This window comes from Pungitius pungitius, chromosome 17 (assembly GCF_949316345.1).
Source record: "Pungitius pungitius chromosome 17, fPunPun2.1, whole genome shotgun sequence".
In the NCBI taxonomy this organism is placed as follows: domain Eukaryota; kingdom Metazoa; phylum Chordata; class Actinopteri; order Perciformes; family Gasterosteidae; genus Pungitius; species Pungitius pungitius.
The window spans coordinates 16,739,627-16,763,187 of NC_084916.1; the positions used below are offsets into that span (position 1 = coordinate 16,739,627).

The 23,561-nt window shown below is 47.8% G+C and overlaps 1 protein-coding gene across 1 annotated transcript; it reads left to right on the top strand.

The window, feature by feature from the left end:
- The first annotated feature begins 729 nt into the window (after positions 1 to 729).
- Positions 730 to 17,613, top strand: kcnk9 (potassium channel, subfamily K, member 9). Its single transcript, XM_037473780.2, has 2 exons — positions 730 to 1,651; positions 16,587 to 17,613. The coding sequence occupies exons 1-2, from the start codon at positions 1,060 to 1,062 to the stop codon at positions 17,519 to 17,521; spliced, it is 1,527 nt and encodes a 508-aa protein (XP_037329677.2). The 5' UTR covers positions 730 to 1,059; the 3' UTR covers positions 17,522 to 17,613.
- Positions 17,614 to 23,561: the final 5,948 nt, after the last annotated feature.

A 23,561-nucleotide genomic window follows, 5' to 3' on the forward strand; every position in this document is an offset into this window, starting at 1 on the left:
GTCGCGCGCTGGGCGTGTGTGTGTGTGTGCGCGCGCGCGCGTGTGTGTGAGTGTGAGAGAGAGTGAGTGAGTGAGTGGGCAGCAGTCACATGTGCTCCGGCAGATCTCTTTTCCCGAAGAGGCAGCTTCCAAGAGTGATCAGATACTCACTCTCGGACGAGCCGGAATTTGGATAAAACGCAGAGACGGGCGGAGCCCACCGATTAGAGTCCACGGTGGGGACGTAAAATGTGGAGTCTTCAAAATACGAGCAGTTCGTGACACGCATGGAAAACTCAGAGGCCCCCCCCCTCTTTTTGTTTTATTCAAAATCCGATTAAACTCCTCCACAGAGAGCACAGGAGAGGACGTTTGGATGTGCGCAACGGAGCGTGTGTGCCACTCCGCGCAAGGAGCGCGCTTCAGCCTTTTATTCGAGCTCTGAGAACTATTTTTATTCTTCCCTAAACATCCTTAAAATAGACGTAAATTGGGGAGAAACTCTTCTTTGCGACAGAACCTGTTGTCGACGATGGTTTGCCGCAATAAACAAACCGATGAGTTAATCCAGGAGTAAACATTTTAAAAAGCAATAGGTCTCTGGAAATGATTGATGTGCGAATTGTGAGAGCACCGTTTCCCAACTTGACGTCCCCCGGCGATACCCTGTGCCCCCCCCCCCCCCCGTCTCTCCCATCCGCCTCCCCCTCCCCCAACCTCTCCGTCCAATTGAGGACTCAGCACATTTGTGATGAGGATGTCCGCAGCTTGCGAGGAAGATTTAAAGATTTCACAGCTACTGGATTTTTTTTTTGGTACACAGGGAATGGCTGCTAAAAATAGCCCGCATGCTGATGAGGCTACAATGAACAGGTTGGTGTTCAGCTGAAACTTGGAGCCATGGGGAAAGATGCCTTGTTGTAGTGCATTCTAAATCACAGCTGAGACAAACTGAGGTGGGGGCTCGAGGAAAAGGAAACAAAAAAGACCATTTCTTTAATTGGACGAATTTATTCACATCCGAATAATTCACTTGGGGAGAAAAGAGACCAACAGGCAGATATTGGAAGCAGCTTGTTGATGGCACTGCGCACCGGGAGGACTTCGTTTGGGCAGGTCTTGCGCAGGGTCTTTCGGCTGCAGGGCACCTGGTCCAGGCGCTCCAGCAGTCTTTTGTGTCTCTCCGCAAACCAGGAGCAGGATCTGGGGGTCTGCCACCGGGACCACTACAAGGTGGGTGATTTCCACAGCTGCCACCGCGGTCACCGGAGCGCGCCTTTCTGCGCCTCCGCCTCCAGGCGCTGCCCACACGGCTTCCCCGACGCTTGCTGCGCCTTCCCGGGGAATCCGAGGGGACATGAGCCCCTCGGTCGCCGGTTCCTGTTGGCCATGAAGCGGCAAAACGTGCGGACCTTGTCCCTGATCATTTGCACGTTCACGTACCTGCTCGTCGGGGCCGCTGTCTTTGACGCCCTGGAGTCCGACCACGAGATGCGGGAAAAGGAGCAGCTGGAAGCCCAGGAGAAGCGTCTCCAGGGGAAATATAACATCAGCGAGGATGATTACCGCAAGCTGGAGACCATCATCATGGAGGCAGAGCCCCACAGAGCCGGGGTGCAGTGGAAATTTGCAGGGTCATTTTACTTTGCCATCACGGTCATAACCACCATAGGTAAGTTCCGGGGCTGTCGTGGTGTGTCCCAGTCTGTAAAACCAGTAGAACCGAGGCCCCCCCCCCTTCCCCCCCTCCATAAGCATGACAGGTGGCTCCCGGGCGATCGCTTTTGTGCAAACAGAACGTAGTTTATTATGAGGACAAATACAGGTTTAAGGCAATAAAAAGCGAAATGTGTTGTTGTCGTGTTAAAACACCGAGAGTCTCTTAATCACACCAAGAACGTTCCAAACAGGGAGCCGCGAGTCTTAACGTAAAGTTTTTAAGCAACATGTTGCCTTCAGTCACCGGGGAGTTGTTGGCAATGCGCGGATGGCGAGCGGCGGCGTTTGGACGCGCGCGCGTCCGTCCCCTTCTGGAGGATGATGACGTGCAGCGCGCCCGGACGGGCCGTCGGGACACGCGTTACATTGCGAGTGAACTTTGGACGGAGCGCGCCGAGCTGGATCTGGTGACGTGGTGCTGAGGGGACAGCTCCTCTCCGGATGAGTTCGGGGAGTTCAGCGAGCGGGATCCGATCCCGGGTCAGTTGATCTGCAGCCTGTTAATCAGTGCGCGTGGGTAGATGTGCGTTACGCTGAAAGGTCGGTGTGTGTGTTTGTGTGTTGTTTTCTGCAAACGCGGCGTGTGATAAAGGAGCTTTAATACAAGTGATTGTAAAGAGGGGGGGAACTACGAGAGAAACATGGCCGACTAAAAACCTCTCCATTCTTCTTTCATTCTCCTATGATCCCCCTAAAAGGATGTATTACATCAGGTTGACGCGATGATGCATTTGCGTCATACAGATGTAGTTCCGGCGGAGGGGTGCACCGAGTTTCTCTTTCTCTTGGATGCTCCAAAAGCAAGCCACGGTCTTTCTGCAGCTTTGAATGAATTCAAACCTGCACCAGCAAAAAAATAAAATAAAAAAACTACTACCGGTTACCGCTCAATCCCTTTCAATCGGCTCATTTTAGAATGAGTGACGTTAAGAATGAAGTTCCCTCCCCTCAGAGGTCACAGAGCACTGGGCCAGTGGAGTCAGATGTGTCAACGGGACGCTCCTCTAGTTCACCCGGCAACACCTGGAAGGGAAAAGATGGGTCCGCTGTTGTTTCTACGGTGTCACATTCATAGATGTTACATTTAGCGCAGGGCCGCTGTGCCTCCTTAACAGTGTAAGAAAGAATCATCCTGCAACATGTACAGGAATGATCCTGATTAGCATTACAAGGGAAACGGGTGTTTGGATTAAAGTTGGACAGGGCAGGTATGAATGAGTGATATTTATCAATGAATGAGTGATATTTATTTATCATCAGTGTTTCCTTTTTTGAATGATAGAGGAGAGCAGCAGTCAGTAGTAGTAGGTAGTTCTTGCTCAAGGTTCAAGTTAGGTTCCGTATAAGACAGAGAATGAACAAAATGATCCAAGTGGAATAGAATACGAGAACATGATCATGTTCTTGCTTGTACGATGTGTTCAATGCTCCAAGAAACAAAGAAATCACGTAAAAACAATCCCAGTGAAATGGTTCTCTATGATTTGCAGAGTCAGTTCCCCTCGCAGCTTGAATCGAGAGCTAAACATTATCTGCAGGTAGTATTTGACCCGTCCACCCGTGTCTTTGGTTCTGATTCGATTGAGTTCACTCAAAGATTGGAAGTAGAGACTCAAACATGCTGTTGAGCTGAAGGCATGAGATCCATCCCCTCGTATACTCTCACCTGTTTAAGCCTCAGAGGGACATTTTGCTCTTAGAAATAATGAAACAAGCCCATAGGTTCTCAAATAATGATTTTGTCTGCTAAAATTGAAAGGATTGAAACCGGGTTTGTGCAAAATGAAACCGCGGCGAAGATAAGGAAAACAATTTGGACTGTGTCAACTATGAGCTGTTTGTGGAAACTAATTAAATAGAGTCTCATCTTGTGGGACAGTAAAAATACGGTACAAAGATGTTTATTAAGATATGTGGTTCCACTCGGCTGTGCACTTACTGCCGGAATTGTACTGTTAGAAGGGAGAGTAAATAATATAATGTGACTGAACGTGGTGTTAAAGGCTACAAAAGTCTGCAATAAGTAAATATATTAAAATCATAATTGCTTTGATGGCTGCTGGATCGATCTTACAGACATCAGTAGTGAATGTTCTTGTGGTGTTAGTAGTACTTGTTACTGGTATTTGTAACCTTTATACTAATCGTACTAGACGAGAGTGTAACCATTACTGCAGTTTTGGCAGTATAATCAGCAGTAGCAATAGTAGTAGTAGAAGTATCGGCTGTGGCAGAAGAAGTACTATTAGTATTATCAGTAGTAGAAACCATTGTAGCAGGGGTTTTAATGTGCAGTAGAAGTAGTAGTAGCATGTTTAGTGACAGCATCAATAGTAATGGTTAGAGTACTAGTACCACCAATACTACCAGTACTAGAAACAGACTGCCATACAATCACATTTTCCAAAGATAACTAAGTAAGAAGATAAAGAAAACCAATGTGAATAGTTTTGTATTTATATCTTTAAGAACTGCATCTCAAATCAAACATATACTTATTATTATAACACAAGTATTACTATACTTTAAACATCAGGACATTATCAATAGAGCAGTCAAATCTGTACACGACCTATAAAAACCTTATTGAATCAAAGAGGAAAATTAATCACATTTCTGCTCATCTGACATTTCAGAGTTTTGTTGAGTCATTTCTTTGTAAAATGAAACTTGTAAATCATCAGAGTTTCTGCTGCAATAAAGAGACGAATGGGACTCGCTTCCACATTTCTCAAATCTTTCAGCCTGCACGGCCTGTTTTTAATGTCGCCAGAGGTCGCGGGTAAATTTGTGCCAAATGGAAATCTTGCCATTTTTGGGATGTTTGGCAGCCGTCTCTTTCAGTAAAATCTCAGTGCCTTCTAAAAATGAACAGGAGCAGTAGAAGGAGAAAGAGTCAGACTCCGAGACACTTATCCAGAGAGGATTTAAAACACTATCTGCTCTTCACTGATAAACAACGTCAGGCCACTTTTGGTAGCGTGTTATGGGATTCTCGTGTGGTGCCGCTCGGTCGCCATGACGAGGCTGTGAGCGCCCGCCGCTCCATCCAGATTGACCCTGCGAGTTGACCACACATAAATATATATATATACACACACACACCTGTGACTAATTGCACCCAATGTGACACTTAGCGATGACAGCATGTGAGGAGCGCGCGGTGTTCTCTTCCCAGCATGCAGCAGTGCGTATAAACGCGTGCCTTTCTCTCTCGTGTCGAGGCCCCCTCGTGTTGCCCGGAGACTGAAGACGGCTTAAAAGGTGAAAGTCATCCCTGCCAAATGTCTGGAAACATCAACATGTGCGCAGAGAAGGCCGCTCGGGGTGCGACTGAGGCGAGGATCGGGTGCTACGCGTCGGCCTCGGAGACGCATGAAGGCCGTGACCGACGCTTCAGCCAAAGGCTTCCTGAGAGATCCCGAAACTCACTTTAATGAAGACGAGGAGGGATTCATGACGGTGTTAAAGGTCCCTTTGTAGCCTGGCCGTGTCGTCACGGGAAAGGGAAACACGCAAGAAGTGAAAGTCCCAGAAACTGTGAGTACCATTCGGCCCGATGTTTGAAGGTACCAAAACAAATCCATCTCAGAGGCCAGCAACACCACTGCAGATGATGCAGATGCTGCAGGTGCTGCAGGTGCTGCAGGTGCTGCAGGTGCTGCAGGTGCTGCAGGTGCTGCAGGTGATGCAGGTGATGCAGAGCACCATCGTCCTCACAAACCCATTCATCCCACATCCTCTCTGACGGACGCCGTTGGACCCGTCGGGCCACTCACACGTCCCAGTAGCACCAGTCCACTAAAAGACGGCGCGTCCCGAATGAAGCCATTCAGTTAATCTATTATAGAAATACTGGCTCTATGTGAGTGATTGATTTATATATAAACTACTACGACTCGTACTGTAAATCATTCTCAATGACCCAATGTGACATTTTTTATATTTAATTTCGATATTAGAAAGGTGTTTGGCTGAAGTAAATGATGGTGGTGGGGGGGGGCACGGGGCCTATTTGCATACAGGTGTGCGGCAGCACGTGCACTGATGGTCTTGGCGGCTCGCTGTGGCGTTCTGACAAGGACTCGACGGACAGCGAGACGTCCAAAGACTCGCCGGACAGACGGTAAAAAGCTGCCTTTTTGGTGGAGGAACTCGTGTCTAAAATCCTTTTGATTTCGTGTTGTTTTTGTTAATCAACGGCCGCCATGTAAGACATTTTGGGGAAAGCTTTCGTCATCCGAGTGGAAATAAATCATACGTTCAGTTTTAATCAACCGGTCTGTCTCCTGTCGAAGGTTATCAAATATTTAGTCGTATTTTTGAATAACGTCTGTCTTGGAGGCGTTTATGCAAACGCGTGGTTATTCTTCAAGGGTTAGTTCAACAAAAGTTCCCAACGAGGAGATGGATGTTAGAAATCTCGGTGTCGGCATGACCCGAATCCCAATAGTCACGATGTTCATTTCAATAAATTCAATCATCAGAACTCTGGTTTCGGTGTCAAATGGCCGTCATCTAAAGACTTGTTTGTTCCCTGGTGCAGCAGCTGTATTGGAGGGAGGGAGGGGGGGGGGGATTCTTCTGTTGTTACCCCCTCGACGTTGGTGCTGCATTACCCAGACAACGCCAGACCCATCAGGGCTTAATGGAGTGTTTAGTGGTTCTGTTCACTCGAGATTTGACTTCCCCCCCCGTCCCCACTTTGTGAGATCAACTCTGTGCCGTGAATCAACACCTTCGTGAAACGGGATCAACCTGTGCTCACCTGCCTCATCGAAACCCAGGTCAATAACAGTGTCGGACTACTGGAGGGAGGGCGGCGTTGCCCCCGGCTGCCGCGGATTGTTTCCCCTTTGCCGGGGTGTCCTGCCGGGAGCCTGATGGAGGTCTGCACGCAGATCGATGGCGATCTGCAGCTCTCTGTGGGAGGTTCAAACTCTGCACGCCGTACCAAACATGACCTGAGATGTTAGTCAGAAAACTCCAGCTGTCTTAACTGGGAGCTCTGGTCATTTTTCACACGTTAAAGTTTAACCTCTCGGGCTGTGAGGGTAGTTTTATAAATCTGAGCCTTTCGTGGTCTTCAGAGAACAGGAAGGAACGCTGTGTGGACGCCTGTTATTGGACTCATAGGACATGAACATTATGGACCACAAAGAAAAAGCAGTGTGTCCTTCTAATGACTCTAATGTACGTCTACATATCAGCACGTTCTCTTCATGGAGACCAGCATCTACCACACTACACGCTTTATACACACAGTACACGCTTTATACACACACTACACGCTTTATACACACAGTACACGCTTTATACACACACTACACGCTTTATACACACAGTACACGCTTTATACACACAGTACACGCTTTATACACACAGTACACACTTTATACACACACTACACGCTTTATACACACAGTACACGCTTTATACACACACTACACACTTTATACACACAGTACACACTTTATACACACACTACACACTTTATACACACAGTACACACTGTGGCGTGTCATGAAGATTCTGAAAAGCAAACGTAAACAATTTGTTCCAAAACTACCGTCGTCTACTCCTTTCTTGGAGTGTGTTAAGAGGACAACAGACTCTGTGTGGATGTGATTATTATTGATGCAGTTTTATTTTGAAATATTGCTATGAAAGCTGACTGCGTGCTTATAAAAGAGAAAGGACGGTGAAACGGTGTCTCTGATACGTCACGCCATCAAATATTGAAATGACAGTAAACTTGATATTTAAATCCATCTCACAAATGTTGAATAATGTGAAGAAAGAAGAAGAACTGATACGTTTTTATATTATATTTTAAGTTTTACAGCTTGCAGCTTATTCTGACATCATTATGATTAGTTGTTATAACTTCATATTTAACTGACATCGTCCTTCATCACAAAATACACAAGAAATGTGTATTCATCCACATCTGATCCCTCCTGTCACATTTTCTAAAAACAACCGGAGCTTTTAGAGAAATATCTTTTTTTTCCAACAGGCTTCGTTAAATATTTCACAAAAAGCAGAAGCAGCATTTGGGAAGTAAGAAGCTGCACGTTTCGTCCCATCGCTCACGTGTTTCAAGCATCGTGTCTGTGGGCTAAAGGAAGGCGTCGCGCTGCCTGTGTGAAGAACCCAAGTCATGCAGCCTCGGTTGTTGGATCTTCAGCACCACGTGGCTCGGGCCGCAGGCCCGGACGCGGCGGCGGCGGCGGCGGTGAACGCTGCGTCTCCTTGCTCCTCCGGGCACAAAAAAACCCCCACATTTGCATTTCATCTAATTATCGTCCTCTCCTCTCCCTCTCTGGCGCGCTAGCTTAAATAACCCCCACTTACTCCCGGGGGGGTTATTTTATGTAATCTACGCTCAGAGTGCCGATGACCGACGTGACTCCATCGCTGTGACCCTCCGGTAGTCCTCTCCTCCTGGAGGCCGACAGTCATCTTCCCCCTGCAGCTCTGCACTGTAATGCACTCCCACGTGGTCTCATCTCCACCACTTTATTCCATCTGCAGAGCGAGTGGGAATGTGTGGTCTCCCGGACGAGTTGTTGCCGCGCAGCAGCAGCATGAAATGAGCGTCGGCGGCCTGCACTCAGCGTGCGGTCTGCTGCCGCTTTGCTGATGGACGAGTGGTGTCTCTGATGCTAAAATGCGTTCCCCCCCCCCCCCCCCCCCCCCCCGCAGGGTGGAAAGCAAATACAGTGAAATACAAACTACAAACCAAAAAAAAAACAACAACAAAGGAAGGAGGAATTAGGGCGGGGCTCCACTCTGCATGGTAGAGCACCAGTTGCTCCTAATTGAAGGATCATTTATTCATGATGAATGAAAGGCTGCTGAGTTATTATCATGCGATGCAATATGCAACACATGCTTTCTGGGACTGGTCCCATGCGTGATGGACCGCCACGTCACGCATGCATGTGTTCATTTCATGCAAAGATAAAATGACGTGCACGAGGACCTAATGTAAATACAGATCTCAATCAGTGTCAAATCGCTGCGCGTCGCACTGCCGCAGGTCGACACTCTGAGAGCCACGTGAAGCGCCGGGGCCAAACAGCGAGGGGCCAAACGCGCCTGCGACGTGGAGCCGAGGCGCAACCAGCTGCCGCCACGCGTCGGCCCGAGCTGGGGGGGGCCCGGCGTCTCCGTGGAGCTGATGGACGGCGCGAGTGCCTGTTGCTTAGCAGCACTCAACGGAGCGGGGCCAACGAGCTTCATTTGGTGGGGGCCTAACAGGGGGGGGGGGGAGGGGGAGGGACACCAGGGGACGGTTCAGTGTCCTGCCGGCAGCAGGCTGCAGGATGCGAACACGCGACTTGGGCTGAGATGTCTGAAGACGTGGCAGTGACGAGGAAAAATAACAACCCAAACCCAAATGGGGGGGTGTCCTACCTATTAGTGTATTACTGTATCACTTTATGCACGACGGAAACAGATTGGGAAACAGAGGGCCTCTTCAGTTGTCCCCCCCCCCCCCAAAAAAAATAAAATGAACATAGCAATACTGACACGTCCGGGCCTCACTTCAGTGGATCGTAATATATATATATATATATATATATATCGGGTATTTAACCCCAACCCTGACCCTGCAGACAATGAAGTGTGAATCCTGTAAGGCGGATGAGGGCCGACTCAAAGAACTGTGAGAAAACCATCGTCAATCTAGAACTGAACCAAAACTGACTCAAACGTCGAGAGGATGTTTCAGGAAGGTCGTCCAGTCGCCGCTCGCAGCCTGAGACGCCGCCTTTGAACAAAGGAGAGAATTAGTGGAACATCCTCTCAGATGAAATATGGATTTATGGTTTGCTGTGAAGGTCGCAGAGGTCCGGGTCACGTTTGTTAATACTCGTCTCCCTCGAGGTGTTTTATCGCTGAAATTACCCCCAGACAGCGCCGTGCAAACAGAAGACCGAAGATCGCTGCTACAATGGCTGTCTAATAAGCTGAGGGGGGGACTCGTGGTCCATTAGTGCAACAAAGCAAGGAACGATAAATACTTCGGCAAAACGTTAAGCTGCACATGATCACTCGAACATGTTCTGAGGAAAAAAATCTCGTCTTTGCATTTCGTTTTTATCCTCCAATAAAAACGCAACGCAAAGCCACCAAGTATCAGCAGAAGGCTGCTCAAAACAATTATGGTATAATAATGGTTAGATCAAGTTCAGGCTGACCTGGAGCCAGTGCTATTAGCTAAATCAATATTAAATTGGGTGCATTAAATGCCATCAACTCTCTAGATATTGAGCACAAAGATATGTTGTATGTTACCTGCACAAAGAAAAATTAGAGAAGCAAAAAGACTAAAACTCCACAGCGGTGTTTCAAGCTAACCGCTAACATGAGAACGATAGCGTTAGGATGTTCCCCAAAGATTTGAAGCATCTCCAGTCCTCCGAGGGGGCTGCGGCCATCTTCCTCACGCGTTGCCGAGGGCGACCAGCTGCTCAGACCGAGCGGCGACGTATTAGAAGCTGCGCCGTCTTCATTCTAACCTGGACGCGCACACATTCCTCGTGGTCACCTTGAAACTTCTCCAACTCCCCTGCAGGGAATGTGCGGCTCAGCGTTTCGTGGCCGTTTGGCAGCAGCCCTTAAAGTGACTGGCGTTGCGTCCTCTCTCTCTCTCAAGGTGCATTTGGGGTCTGTGTTTGTCTTGCATACCTAAACGGGCTCATCTGTCGGGTCGAGCACCGGGATATAAATGTGTTTGGAGCTCAGCATATTGTTATGTTTACCAGAAAGCAGGCCCGGGAATCTGAATTCTGTCATTTTGATAGTTATAGTTCACCAGCACCAAGACACCCACAACATCTTGAGCCATGAACGTCCTGTTTGAGTTGTCTTCCAAGCTTCCAGGAGCTGGTGGCATCTTCTGCTGCTCAGCGGCACTCTGAGAATCTACGAAACGTTACAAAATCGCCTTTTATTCATTTTCCTTTTGATTAAGTTTGCCTCTCGCTGCACACCGTTGGACACTCGTGTCCCAAAGAGACCGAACATCACGGAGGCTGCTGCGAGGTATTAACGATGCCGGTGGAATTTAATGTCTGACTTCCCCCCCCCTTCACAATAGAATAGAAATCAGGCATCCAGCAGCAGAAAAGTCCACAGCCGGATCGGGTGCCATCCGCGTGTGGGATTGTGGGCCCTGCGGTCCGTTGCCATGGCGCTCCCCACTTCCCAGACTCATTAGGCTCTCGCCCGGGTGACGTAGTGGAGACACGGCGCGGCGAGCTGGACGAGGTGTTCTCACCTCACCTCGCCCGCTCGCTGCTCTTTGTGACCTTCATTAAAACGCCACGGCCTTTGAGCAATTAATGCCACCCGGGGGGGCAGGGGGGCGAGGGGGCGGGGGGGGCACCCGGAGTAACACGAGGCCGATTAACCCCGCGGATCAAACAGGCGGAAAGCGTTGGTTTAAACAAGTGCAGGAACACTTGTAGAGTGACTGCTCGGGGTCGTGTGTGGGTGCTAATGAGTGAGCACCTTGATGGTGTGATGAATAATGGAGGATGTGGATGTGGATTACACAACCTGCGACGTGCGGAAACAAATGAGACACAAAAAGGGGGGAGGCCCCACATTTCATGCTGTGCTCCGGTCCTCAGTCCAACGAAAAACACACTCATTTCAGGGCTGATGGAGGAATATTTGTTTTGAATAAAAATTTCGTCCAGTCCAGTTGTAGAATATTAAATCAAAAGTGGCAAATGGACGTTTCTCAGTGAGACTATGAATGAATGAATGAATGAATGAATGAAATGTGGAAGTCGAACATCGTGGATTATGAACCTTTCAATTTACCAACTTGTTTCTTATATTATTAAAACTTATTCAGCGTGTTTTTCCATTCGTCGTAGTGTTGCTGCAGCGTTTAGAGGTTGTTTGGAGGTTTTTAAGTGCAGTTGCATCAGACTGATTTTTATCAACAAACTGCTGAATACTTTCTGTCACTGAATGTCGGGATCGTTCATTGTCTGCAAAAGCTTTTTGGTATTTTTTATTACCTCCTGACAGCAACCAGTGAATCAAAAGATTGAACAAAATAAAGTAATGTGGCGTGTGTGGGCCTCTAATAAACTGATGGTTCCACGACGCTCTCTCTGCTAATGGTCGCGTTCGTGATGTCATTCACGGGGATGATTTAGGGGGCGGGGCTTAGGCCTGCATGACGACTTGAAGCCAGAATGCCGACGCAATAAAGAAAAAGGTGATCGGGATTAAGTAACAACCATATGAACGTGACTTTGATTATCTCTTATTTAGTCATGATTAAACGAATAAATAATGGATTATTTCTGATAGAAGGTTTAAAGTCGGCTGGAATTCAGCATCTGAGCCCAGCGTGGACTGTTGGTTAATTCATGAAACCATTACATGACCGGGAGAGACGTTTTTGGATGAATTAATTGTTGGTGATAATAATAATATAATAATTGGATTTCGTCAGCCAGCTGTGTCAATTTAGGCTTTGAGAAGCAGTGAGTCACTCACAAAGACCTGTCGAGCTCTCGTTGTGGGTGTGGGCAGACATTCAAAATAAGTCATAGTAAAGTGGATGGGAGCCAAACAAAGGTTGAGTCATGCAGTTTATGATGAGAGCTGCCGTGCTATATTCACAAATGGGTCAAACATCAGATGCATGTTGGTTTGGCGTGCAGAGTCACATGGGCTGCACATTCTATTTCGTTACAGTGCGTTTAGTTTCAAAGAGGGTTATTTTTAGATGTTTGATTGAGTGACATTTCATTCACGGTTGAACACATCTAATATTCTGCTTTGGGACTCACATCACCAGTTATCTAAGATCATCATCATCAGTTCCCTTAAGGTGAATTCTATCCATTACACTCCACACCATGAATGTGCCATCCCCTTAGTTGCTGTTGTACGGATCCAGACCTTTAACTGATGGATTCATTTTGCAGAAGCTTCTCCCCAAAGTGACACACGGTGAGCTGCAGTTCCAGAGGGAGCGAATGGGATGCTGTGCAGTGGTGGTGTGTGTGTTTGGGTGTGCGGGGGGGGAGGGGGGGGGGGGGTGTCGGTGAGCAGGAGGCCGACGAGCAGCCGGGTGACAGTTGTGCGGGTGGAGGACCAGATGTGCTGCTGCATTTCGGGACACTTTTTCAGTTTCAGTTTTTTTTTTTTTTTTTTTCCTGCAGCCCTGAGAACAGCGGCGCTGGGGGGGTGGGGGGGGGGCAGAGATGAAGAAGCCTGATTACTTTGATTGCTCCACTTTTCATCCAGCACCTCCGGCGCCTGCAGGACGACGCGTGACCCTTGTGCTCCTCTGACGTCTCCCCCAGCGCCGCCGCGTGGTCGTTATTCCTGGTCGTTATTGGTGGTTTTTAATGGCATTTTCCTTTGATCGGATGGTGTTTACTCCTGTCACAGCTCCGTTTAAGTCTCCTTAAGTCTCCCTCACTTAGAACCTGCTTCATTATTAAAAAGATATTGACGTCTCAAAATGGGACCTTTAAAACTGAGCTATACGGGAATGGGACATTTTGAGTTTTTGAGTGGACGTCCAGGGGGTTTGTTGTTATCCAAATACTCAATGGCAGGCTTCTGGAGTGCTGCTGTGAAGTTGTTTTTTGTTAAAGCAATCATTTGTCATATTGTTTTATTATAGCCCAGCCTACTTAAAAAATTAAGATGCACTAGAGGAGGCCGACAAAGATTTCTGTGGAGAAAATCTGTCTAGGAGACGAATCAGGTTCACAGCATCTCAATTTGAGGACTGCAGAGTGTATTAAACACACTTTGTGCTTCTGCCTGATAAGACTGAGTGTTTTTTTTTTTTTTTTTTTCAAACCAATCTCGTCTGCTGCAGCTGGAAAAAAAGAATATAGATTACAAAAAAATGTCAAACGTTCTTCTCCTTCAAGACGTTGGCATTTGGAACGCAGCCCTCGAGCCTCTCAATATTATGTCATATCTGACAGAATCGGCCCTTTCTCCCGCCTTTATTATTAATTCAAAGAGCGTGATTCTGCTTTTTTCCGCCGGGGCCGACCGCACGCGCTCACCTCCTGCACACACGAGCACAAAAGCACCCGCGCAAAGCCACGGCCCCGTGTGGGGAGAGCAAATGTGTCTGTTCCCACGACAACGAGAGATAATAGAGTCATTATAGCCGGACAAACAGATGACAAAGTGCAGCGCCCGCCGCCGAAAACCAAACATCCCCAAGACCACACCAAAGAAATGCTTCGACTGAGTCGGGAAGCCGCTGAATTCTAAGCGGAGGTGTCCGTTTACTCTTTAAATATTTAGTGCTAAGCCAAACCGAACAAGCTTCATGAGGCTTCCTCAATTCATGATGTCACAGAGCGTCGACATCTCACTCTAAAACCCTGTTAATTGTCCCGAATAAATATAAATGAAGGATAGATGTCACTGGCCAACGGGTTGGTGTCATAACTACATCTCTGACGTTTATGACAGACCGAACCGTTTAACAATCAAAGTCATTATCATTTAAATTGTACCGCTACCAACACATCGGTGTGGGTGAGCGAGCTGACTGTACCAAGATGGCCGCCATGCGCGTACGTTCCATACTCCGCCCATAAGACATCTAGCCTTCGTGTTAATGTCTGTGAGGACGAGCGGACTCCATTGCTCGTTGTTTCATCCTTTTAATGTACAGGTGAAACTCGAAATATTAGAATATGGGGCAAAAGCTCATTACTTTTAGCAACTCAACTTAAAAGGTGAAACTAATATATTAGTTTATATATTATATAGCCATAAACATCCAAATTATATAAAATAAAGGCTTGAAATATCTCACTTTGCATGTAATGAGTGTATATAACCCCAAAAAAAGGAGGACAGCTGATCTGATCTGGATCAGTCCAGACGGGGAGAAGCCGTTCGTTGCACAATCCGTCACAACAACACAAACATTAGTTCAAACAATGTCCTTGTGTGTAAAACACAAAGGCCGTAGATCGTGCACAGGCGAGGTCTGTGTGCGCCGAGGATGAAAGTTGCGTCATTTCTTCACAGCTGCCACCGAAAGTCGTTACGTCCTAATTACTGCGCAGGAACAAATTGAAGCAATCAGAATCAATATCAATTAATCTGCTCATTTTGAGAAAGCATGGAGGAAGACGGATGTCTGTCTGGGACACAAATCTGTGCTCGAGCGTAATTGAGATTGAAAAACATTTTTGGGATACCACAATCATGTTTATCTGCGTTTTGCAAGCAGTGTTTACTTTGACCCAAATGGATTCTTCCCCAAGCAGCAGGAAGACGTTCTGCCTCAAAGTGCAAAGTCTCTCCAGCTGCACTTCATATTCCACTAATCTGTGCATTACTACGTACACTCTGTCCTTTACCAGAGTTCTTACAGTGTGTGTGTGTGTGTGTGTGTGTGTGGAAATGAAGTGCAAAAAGCTGCTGACCTGCAGCTGATCTTTTAAACTTCGCTGACTCTGCATGTTTTGCTGCATTTTCTTTTCTTTCTCTTTTTACAAAGCACGTCTTTTATTCTGCCAGCTCACTGGGGGCAGATTGGCACTTACTTGACATATTGCATCATTTCCACCACACTGTTTGTATGTCAGCAGTGTGTTGTTGTTGTTGTTGTTTGTTAAACAGCTTCATCTCAGGCTGTTAATCTTTAAATGGAGTTTATTCTGCCACAATTCTGATGGCAGTTTGGAGATAAAACGACCAAGAAAATATTCATAATCAAATGTGTGACGATTATTGTGATAAATTCTGAGATTCATTTGTAAGTGAGTCTTTTTCACCATCGGTAACATTGTAAAAGCAAAAGCTCAACGTAGGTATTTCATCCCGATGCAACAATCGAGTCCCAAGGGAAGTTATCTTAAATGTCCTTAACTGCTAAATGCTCCACTGCGTTCACGACTCAGTCAGGATGAAATCAGTAAACATCTCATCTTGAATCCACCTTCTAGAATGTCTTCTTCCAGCACAGGTGGAACCCATCTTGATAGAACCTGTGCTTGATGACACACACAAACCGCTTGTGCAAGTAGAGGAGAGAGAGATGGCTCGAGTCCTTTTTTTTTTTTTTAAATGCATAACTAAACACAGGCTCGAGTGGGCAGAGTCTTCCGGGAAAACACAGAATCAATATTTGAGAGTGCAAAACTCCCAACTCGCTCAGGACGGATGTAGAATAAATAAATACATAAGAAATGCATTACACCCCAAAATATTCTGTCTCCTCTTTGGAAAGCAGTGATCCACACGCCAGCAGATGGTGGCTGTTTCTTGGCCACAATGTTTAATGTTTAATTCTCACAGTATAGAATGTGGTAGAAGAGCGATAATCAATACCACACTCTTTCTTTTTTTTTTTTTTTTTTTCCAGCGTTGCATATTCAAGAGAAATTGGCTCCGTTCAATCTGCTGCAAAAAATGGTTTATATTGCATTTTCCGAATTGAATCTAATGCACGGATCCTATTGTTAGCGCTTCAGGAGTCTGTTTGTGCGTGACTCAGCAGTTTTGTGTTCTAAAGATACAGTCTAATTAAGCTAAAAGCTCCATTCGCTCCCCCCCCCCCACGACTCCGGCCCAATCCTTCCTCCAAACTCCCTCTACCTCACCGGAGAACTCCTGACAAGCGGCGCCCCCCCCACCCCCCCGCCACCATCTTTGGGCCCAAATTAGATTAATGAGCGGACGCACTTTTGAGGCGCACACCCCGTTCAATAGCCGCCTTTGGCAGCGCTCGGAGACTCTTAGGGAGATTTCTTGCTTGGTCATGTCTGTAAACAAACGCTGATCCGGGGGCTTTTGGAGGAGGAGGAGGAGGAGGAGGAGGAGTCACTAATGTCGTCTGTCTGCTCTCTCCTCAGGCTACGGGCACGCGGCGCCGGGGACCGACGCCGGGAAGGCCTTCTGCATGTTTTACGCCGTCCTGGGAATCCCTCTGACGCTGGTCATGTTCCAAAGTCTGGGCGAGAGGATGAACACTTTTGTCAAGTACCTCCTGAAGCGAATCAAGAAGTGCTGCGGCATGAGCATCACCGACGTGTCCATGGAGAACATGGTGACCGTGGGGTTCTTCTCCTGCATCGGCACGCTGTGCATCGGCGCCGCCGCCTTCTCCCACTACGAGGACTGGAGCTTCTTCCAGTCCTACTACTACTGCTTCATCACGTTGACAACGATCGGCTTCGGGGACTTCGTGGCCCTCCAAAAGAACCGGGCCCTGCAGAAGAAGCCCCTGTACGTGGCCTTCAGCTTCATGTACATCCTGGTGGGCCTGACGGTCATCGGGGCCTTCCTCAACCTGGTGGTCCTCCGCTTCCTGACCATGAACAGCGAGGACGAGCGGCGCGACGCCGAGGAGCGCGCCTCGCTGGCCGGCAACCGCAACAGCATGATCATCCACATCCAGGACGAGTCGCTGCAGGGGGGCCGGCGGCGGCGGGGCGGGGGCGGGGGCGGGAGCCGGGGGCGCGGAAGGCCGTACCGGCCGGAGGTGGGCGACCTGCAGTCGGTCTGCTCCTGCATGCACTACCGCTCGCGCGACTTGGGCAGCTCCGGCGGCGGCGGCGGGGGCGGGGGGGGGACGGGCGCCCTCGGCTGCGCCTTCTCCCACCAGAACTCGTTCAGCTCGCAGCTGAACCCCGGCCAGTACTTTCACTCGGTCTCCTACCGGATCGAGGAGATCTCGCCCAGCACCTTGAAAAACAGCTTCTTCCCGTCGCCCGTCAGCTCGGTGTCGCCGGGCCTCCGCAGCTTCACCGACAGCCACCAGCTGATGAAGAGGAGGAAATCCATCTGAGGAGGACAAACGAGGCGCCATGTTTTATACACGAGGTCAAAACATTTCCAACGCTGCTCCTCCTCGTCTCTTTCAGCACTTTTTTTTTTTTTTTTGGGGGGTCCTCTTTCTGTTTTGGTAGGGTGTCGATATAAAAAAAAGGTGTTCCCTCCCTGTGGGGGGGGGGGAACGGGTGAAGAACCGTGCGGAGCAGCGTGGACACAACGGGATGCAAAGCATGAAGCATGGATGTCTATTTTTTCAAGGGGTCGCTCACTTTACAAACGAGAAGAACTTCCTCCTTTTCAGATTGACGGTACAAAATTGATATATTAACTCCGGTTTCATACCGAATGATGCACACTTGGGGAAATGCTATTTTTCAAAAAGGGACTTAGCCTGTTTCAGCTTAACTTTGTGTACTCTCCCTATGCCTCACTGCAGACAGAGATTCTAAAAATGACTAAAAGCATCAGGTATTGTTTTCTATAAGCAATCATATATCTCAATGGCTCCGCCATGCATCAAGCCAAAATACCGTCGCCAATATTAGCATGTGCATTAGATGTCGTTTACTGAGTGTGCCATCATTTTTTTGTGCGACATTTCATTTTGTCTGCCTGTTGAACAGCAAAATGAAGGTTGAACTCTAAGGATCATGCTGCTGGTATTAATGTGAGCCTCCTGCAGGACGCTTTCTGTTCACCTGCGGCCTTTTTTCCTAATTAGATTTCAAACGGACCCGAAGGAAAATCCAACACCGGAACTACACACATTTAATTAGTTTTTTTTTTTTATTTCACCACGTTACATTCGTACAGAGTATCAACCGTGTTAAGTGCAACAAACTCTGTTTCTCCAAACCAAAACAATGCAATTAAGCTAAAAAGACACAAGAGCCTCCGTTTTTCATCGCTTTTCATTTAAATATTTTATGTCCACACATGAATGGACACTGAGTGAGCCGAAGGCTTGGAATTGGAGAGATGACCCTCTGAGGCTCTTCACTAACCAAAGGGCCACACATTCGCTTTTGATTGGCTGCAAGAAACTCCTCAAGGTATTTTTAGAAGCATTCTTTGACATCTATCTGGAGCTGATGAGCCTTTTTGAGAGGCAAGTCGTCTTGTTGGTTGCTGTAAAATGATTGAAGTCCAAACGTAAAGCAGTGAAAGAGGAGCAGAGGCGTTTTGGACCTGCAGTTATCAAAGTGCAATTATGTGATTCCCCAAGCAGTGCCACTTCTAATCAAAGACCCCGGGTCTCCTGGTGAACCCAAACGGACGCTTCTTTAGGTTTGAAACACAAGCCCCACGAACACATCAGTTAATACTGAAGATCACTTAATAACATCAGTGTGATCCTTTCACTTTCTGTAAAATATCAGAAGAAGAAGAAGAAGGGCCTTGGAAACGTGCTTCATGTTTGAAAGATCTGATTAGTGCATGAACTTTGTGTGATGAATTGGGAGGTAATTTTCATAATAACTTCTAAAGTATTTGGATGGCAAATAGTCTTAAGAATAATTTACAATACGAGCTGTTTCCTTTGCCAAAGCCCTTCAGTTCTTAAAGGGAAACACTTTGTTTTATTCATTCAAACAAACTGTACAATAACGTTTCTTTCTCAGGTTTGAATGAATCGCCTTTTATCGGCCCAAACCATCACAATGTACACGTCAAATCCTCATTAGATCCAAATAGAAGGAATGCGACTGAGATGCATCATCTCGCTGGGGGGGGGGGGGGGGGGGGGGGGGGGGGGTGGGGGGGGGGGGGGGGGGGGGGGTGGGGGGGGGGGGGCTTGTCACGGTATATATTTCTGTTTTTCCTTTCCCCTGTCACGAGTAATGCCCTGCGCTCAAAGACAAAACACTTCACACCTGATTTACTAAAGCCTTTGTGGCTGTAAACGTGTATTTAAACACAATTATTGGTAAAGGCTTTTTATTTTAAGTTACACAGGGGCTGGGGGCTGTTTCCTCAGCCAGTTCCGTCCTTTAAAATCAATCTTACGTCAGTACCCTTTGCTGCCAAGTGCCAACCTTTTATTGATCCCCCCCCCCCGAGTAGCCGAGCGGACAACATGTTTATAACGACCTTTGGAATAAAAAGAAGAAAGAAAAAAACAAAAACGCCTTTTCAGGGCTGAGACGCATATGTATTTTTACACATCAGCATTACGTGCCTTTGAAGAAGCAGCCACGCCGGTGTTTCTGTCGACGCGGGCACATTTTAAACGTAGTGGATCTGTGGGTTTACGGAAGGCCTCAAAGCGTCAGTGAGCGGCGCCCCGGGGGGGGGGGGGGGGGGCGACAGTCCACGTTGTGACCGGGTCGGAAAAGCGCCAAATCGGACCCAATCCCTCTTTGCTTTTCGAAAGGAGTAATTATTCTCTGGCAGCTTAAATGATAATTCCAGGAGTTGCTGGATCCAGCAACAACAGTTCGTGCAATTCAACAGCATCCATGAAAAAGGGAGCCAGATGGCGTCGGGGACAAAGAGGGCAGATGGCGAGACGGGTTTGAAGTTCATGCTTGTAATATTCCATCGAAAAGGTCCAAATAAAATTGCCCGAAACTACAACGATTGAGTTCATCCTACATGCAAATGTTGTCTATTTGACCAAAACGATTTAAAACGACTGAATGTCCACAATTCAGCCGCTGTGAGACATGCCTTTAATTCAACAAATGCTCGCGCCACTTTAACACTTTGTGCCCCCCCCCCCCCCCCCCCCCGTAGTGGTCGCCCTGCACATCGTCACTAAACATAGTTCAGATGTTCTGTTACGATCTTAAACTAGTCTTTGTTCCCAGATCTCACTTCGGCCAAAAGAATGTTATCAAAAGTCACAAATTAGGGCGAAACACTGGAATTATCCTTTAAACACCGATCGGGCCGCTCAAATGTCTTTGAGACGCGTCCCTGAGGACGATCCGTGTCCTCTGCACCTTCCATTCAGGCCACAGCCAAACCTTTTCCAGGCAGATTTTGGGGGGAATGTATCAGCCATAATGGACCTTTTTCTTTATTCTCTTTTTGTTTTTCCTTCTGAAAGGAAACGAACTCGTTTCGACGCGGCTTCGTCCCCTGGGGCAGGTGACGCCCAACCACGCGGGGGGGGCCACTTCACTCCAGGGGCCTGTTTGTTCCGACAGGGACAACTAGACACAAATTGCACTACTAACCGTGTAATACAATACGGGGGGGGGGCGGGGGGTTTGTGGAATAGGTTTTTCTGTAGGTCTGAAGAACAAATCATACCATGTACCGTACTCCTCAGAGGAGACTATATCCCATCCGTGTGTGCTTTTTTATTTTGCGGTCATGTTGGACCGGACCGACGTCTTCTGTGGACCTTTTGAAGCCCCGTGTCCGTACAGTACCCCCCCCCCCCGTGTTCCCCTTTCTGTTCGCCACGCAGAGAGAAGAAGTTGTCTTTGGATCGTTGCCGGGTGAGATGAACATTTTACATCTGTATGTTGTTTTTCTCTTTCCTTTGGATGCATGACCTGGTGTCAGGTGACTCCCTCTCGCGCTGCCTGAGTGAAGCCGTGACACACTTGAATAAAATGATGAGCCTCCTTCTGAAACCCTCCGTCTTGTTCTAACTGCTTAACTTTGCACATGGGGTTTTACGTTGTTTAAAAAACAAACTATTATTATGTCATTATACATTCACTAAATCAAATGTTTTAATTATTTTTTTTAATGTGCCGAGGGCCATTTTTTTCTCAGTTAAAACGGTTTCAAGATCAAACTTCCAAATTTCCAAGAATTGAACTTAGGAACCTCTTGGTTATATTTCATTTAGAATGCAAAAACGTGAATATTATTCTGAAGATCACATCTCTTTGAAGTGAAGGTGTGGAGAAGTGTGCCCCCCCCCCCCCCCCCAGCATGTCCAATGAGAGGAGATGCAAATTGAACAGTCTCAATACAAAATATTTTCAATTTCATCTGACATTTGGGAAATGTGCTTATTTACTTGAGACCACGCAGGTGTGTAGCTCCCAGTGGTCGGCTAGCCTAGCTTAGCATGAAGAGTCTGAACAGCTCGCTTCTCTACTGCACAGCGACGTTTTCACTGAACGGAACCGAATTGATGCCGAAACTGGTTCCATCCGGTGATGGTTGTACAAACATTGAAAGAAAAACACTGGTCCAGTACTTTGAAATATAAGACTCTTAATAAAACCATCAGTTTGGGATGTGTGAGGAACAACGTTTTAGTTTCCACTAAATGTGGTGCACTATAGTGAGGTTTCCTTTGGGTAAAAACCTACTTTTAGTTTAGGTTGAATCGGTTTAAAGTGGGGAAGTATCACACAGTACGACTCGTGATGTTCACGCAGGGCATGAAGAGCGGCCTCCTAGCCGGTGGTTTCTCACGCCACGTCGGCTGCTCCCCATTGGCCTCCAACATGAGGAGCAACATGAGGAGCAACATGAGGAGCAACATGAGGAGCAACATGAGGAGCAATGCGACGGACGGAGCCCTCACTGAGGGCCCGGCGCCGTGCAGCTGGGCCTCCAGTAGGTGGGAGAACGAGCCGGCAGCATCCCTTCTTTTTCTCCCCTCTCTTCCCACACCGCAGTAATTACATGTCAGCCGTGAACGCGCGGGGGGGGGGCGGGAGGGGGGCGACACAATAAGAACATGGCAGCGGGGCGTGAAGGCCATCTCTTGGCGTCAGGCCTGTAATTTTGCATCTGGAATGATCGTGTAAACGTAGCTAAGTTGTTCCTGCAGCCTCCGGCGTGCCGCCGACATGACGTAGCTGTGCTCTCTGCCTGGTGGAGATTAGTGCGGGAGGCAAAACTGGCCCGTTACTATCCATCGCTGGATAGAAGAAAAAAAAAAAAAAAAAAAAAAAAACAGGGTTGATGTGGTAGCGACGAAGGTTGCATTTCAAAACGAGCTGCTGCCTTGAAGCGATTAAGAGGCAGCACCACGACCGGCATCTCGGCTGATGCTTGTGCTGGAAACCATCGCCACGGAAGAGAATTCTATTAAGGTTCAACCCCAGTGATTTGTGACCCGTGTTGAGTCGCACCAAAAAAAACACCTCTATCGCTCTCGTGACGTTCCACCGCCTTCGGGCGGCTGCTTTTGGTTTCACGAGGGCAACCGATACGGCTTCAAAGAAATGATGGAGTCACAAGGAATGATTCACTCGTCACTCGGTGGCACCTTAAAAGTTGTGTCCTGTGAACGCTGAAAATGAAGGATTTTGTTTGAGCCTGAGAAAATCATTGTTTTCTGGAGCTCACATTTGATGACCACATCATTTTTTTCAAACAAACAGTTGAATCCCCCCAGTATGTTGCCATAGTATTATTAGACGTATGTGTTTGTCCTTTAATATTTGACGAGCAGAATGAGGGCTCTCCTGACAGCCTGCTTTGCTCTACACCCAATAAGGATGACGAGGCCACCGACGAGGCCAACACCGAGTATGCAAAGGTGGTGTGTGGCGCCATCTAGTGGCGAGAGAACTGCAAAGCCTATGCGCGTCCTTTTTTCTTCTTCCTCATAATCACCTGAGCAGCTACCTGCCGCTCTTTGGTGTCACTGCAGAGCTGCACTTTGCATCCGCGTGTGATGATCAGAGATTCCTGTCCTGCCCCCCCCCCCCCCCCCAATCTGCCTAATTACACACAACACGGAGGACAACACGATGGCCGCCATTGTGATGACGCCATTGTGATGACGCCATTGTGATGACGCCATTGTGATGACGCCATTGTGCTTTAAAATGACTTCCTGGTAGAAACATTATAGTTTCAGTAATATTGATGCGATGTCTCTTTTGTTCAGGGGCCTCCCCCCCCCCGAGAAGAAATGTTGACCGTGCAAGTTAAAAATACCATGTTGCATCCGAACGGTCAGAACCTCGGGTTTCCAAAACACCTGGCCTCCATCTGTCAGCAGCACACGGGAGGGAGACCCGGGGCCGCTCAGACGCCCTCCGAGGCAGAAACTCCTGTTCATTCAGCAAGGGGGGGGGGAGAAAGAGGCAGAGGGGGGCTGAAAAAGCCATCAGAGAGCCTCCTGC